The sequence below is a fragment of the Myotis davidii genome, unplaced genomic scaffold, assembly GCF_000327345.1.
Source record: "Myotis davidii unplaced genomic scaffold, ASM32734v1 scaffold461, whole genome shotgun sequence".
NCBI lineage: Eukaryota > Metazoa > Chordata > Mammalia > Chiroptera > Vespertilionidae > Myotis > Myotis davidii.
Window position 1 is genome coordinate 2,142,639 of NW_006295825.1, and position 2,493 is coordinate 2,145,131.

At 57.8% G+C, this 2,493-nt stretch overlaps 1 protein-coding gene across 1 annotated transcript in view; it reads left to right on the plus strand.

The window, feature by feature from the left end:
• The window catches only part of PIF1 (PIF1 5'-to-3' DNA helicase), a 7,704-nt gene that overhangs the window by 2,044 nt on the left and 3,167 nt on the right, over positions 1–2,493 (plus strand). Inside the window, 5 exon segments of the mRNA XM_015568468.1 lie at positions 7–132; positions 236–389; positions 471–585; positions 662–768; positions 2,011–2,182. Coding sequence (XP_015423954.1) covers positions 7–132; positions 236–389; positions 471–585; positions 662–768; positions 2,011–2,182 — 674 coding nt within the window.

Consider the following 2,493-nt stretch of genomic DNA (forward strand, 5'->3'; position numbering starts at 1 on the left):
GTCCAGGGACAGGGAAGTCTTATCTGCTGAAGCGTATCCTGGGCTCACTGCCTCCCACAGGCACTGTGACCACCGCCAGCACGGGGGTGGCAGCCTGCCACATCGGGGGTACCACCCTCCATGCCTTTGCAGGTAAGTGAGCGAGCGCCCCTGCGGCCAGGCCTGTGGGAAGGGAGGAAAGGGAAGGCAGGGTTGAGACAGGGCTGGGGTCTCAGCTGGATAATGTCACCCACAGGCATCGGCTCGGGTCAGGCTCCCCTGGCCCAATGTGTGGCCCTGGCCCAGCGGCCAGGTGTGCGGCAGGGCTGGCTGAACTGCCAGCGGCTGGTCATCGATGAGATCTCCATGGTGGAGGCAGATCTATTTGACAAGCTAGAGGCCGTGGCCAGGTCAGTGTGTGCAGTGAGGGCTGGGATCTGGTGGTTTCCATGAGGATCCTCGCTGCTAAAGCACTGCTCACTCCACTCCAGAACTGTCCGGCAGCAGGATAAGCCATTCGGAGGGATCCAGCTCATCATCTGTGGGGACTTCCTGCAGCTGCCGCCTGTAACCAAGGGCTTCCAGCCCCCACAGTTCTGCTTCCAGGTACCACTCACCCTCTTGTCCTGCCCTCCCCCACAGGGGTCTGCTCTGCTCCCTGACCCCCTTCCTCCCCCATTAGGCCAAGAGCTGGAGGAGGTGTGTCCCGGTGACCCTGGAGCTGACCAAGGTGTGGAGGCAGGCAGACCAGACCTTCATCTCTCTGCTGCAGGCTGTGAGACTGGGCAGGTGGGCTCTGTGAATAGAGAGGGGCCTGCAAAAGGGGACCCAAATGTGGTTACAGGGGAGCATGGGGACCCAAACAAGAGGAAGAAATGCTTCCTGGGTCCACAGAAGATGGTCACTTTGTGAATATTGAGATCCTGCCTCCCCAGGGCCTGTCCCCATCTCCCAGCACAAGGCCTGGCACAGAGTAGGTGTCAGGGAACTATGGTCAGATGGACACACAAGAATTCCGAGATATCGACACTCCCATTTCACAGATGCAAAAGCTGGGGTTCTCAGGGGTGAAGTGACTTGCCCAAAGTCAGGGCTGGAATGTAATCCCAGGTCTGACTTTAAAATCTAGGTTCCTTCCACTCTTTTCTTTTCCTTTTTTCCTTCCACTCTTAAAGCCTGTGGGGTCACTTGGTGGTGGTGGTAGAGGTGGGGTGGGGAACATTGCAGACATGATCCCTGCCCAGCTAGGACAAACGGTTGAAATGCTACCACTACTCTAACATGGGAGTGGACAGGCCAGGAGGGCAGATGACTTGAGCCAGAACTGGGCCTTGAAAGCCAGGTCAGATTGGGATGGGCTTGGGGGAGGGTAGTGGTGGTGAGCTGCTCTCTATGTCTGGGGACAGGAGGCGGGGAGGAAGGTGCACAGCACGCACCAGCATGCACCGGATAAGAGGAACGCTGAGTGGCAGAGCAGGGAGAGAGGGACCCAAGTTGTCCCCTCTCCTCCCACGGTAGTGCTGCGGTATCCAGGCCTCCCCGGATGGAGGAAGACTGCAGATGGGGAGAAAGAAACACAGGCTCAATTTTTCCCCCCAAGGCAGCAGGCCAGGGGCTAGAACACTGTCATCTAGATTCTAGGCTACCAGCATTACAGGTATCAACATCAGCGCCGGGTCTAGGTCCTCTAAACCTCTGGACTGTGCCCACTCAGCATACCAGACTCCCCAAGGAGCGCTGGGGATGGGAGGGTGGCTAGCTTCTTCCTGGGGGCAAGCAAAGGAAAGGGTACCCACCCATGATCACAGCCAACTACCCGCCACACACACACACAAACCCACACACACACTATGCTCAGTCCCATGTCCGGGGTCCAAGTGGAAAAGGATAAGTTGGCCGGCAAATCTTGCCCTCGTGCCCCTGTCCGGTCCCCAGGCCTGACCCATTGCCTGCTGCTTGGGCCATACCATCCACATGCCCCACCTTCCCTGGCATTTAGATGGGCTCTGCCCTAAAGCCCAGCCCCCACAGGTGCTCAAATGAGGTGACCCGCCAGCTCCAGGCTACGGCCACCCACAAGGTGGGGCGAGATGGAATTGTGGCCACCAGGCTCTGCACCCACCAGGATGACGTGGCTCTTACCAATGAGAGGCGGCTGCGGGACCTGCCAGGTGAGCAGGGAGCCAGGGCTGGGTAGGACCAGCTGGGGAGGCTATCAGACAGGTATGTCAGCCCCCAACCCCCACTCCTGGCAGCCTGAGGCCTTGGGATAAATACCCAGGCCCCAACCTCTGTGGCCATAAGGCCCTTATATTTACAGAGGTAACTGGTTTTGAGAGGTGTGACCTTGAAAGGGTCAAGGTCACTTAGCCAGAAGATGCTGGAATTCAGGTCTCTGATTCTAAAGCTCCAGATAGGCTTGAGCTATCCCTGTTACCTCCCCTCAAGCCCTGGTCTGATATGTGTTTTGGGAAATGAAGCCACAAGTGACTAGTAATCTGTTTACCCCACTCT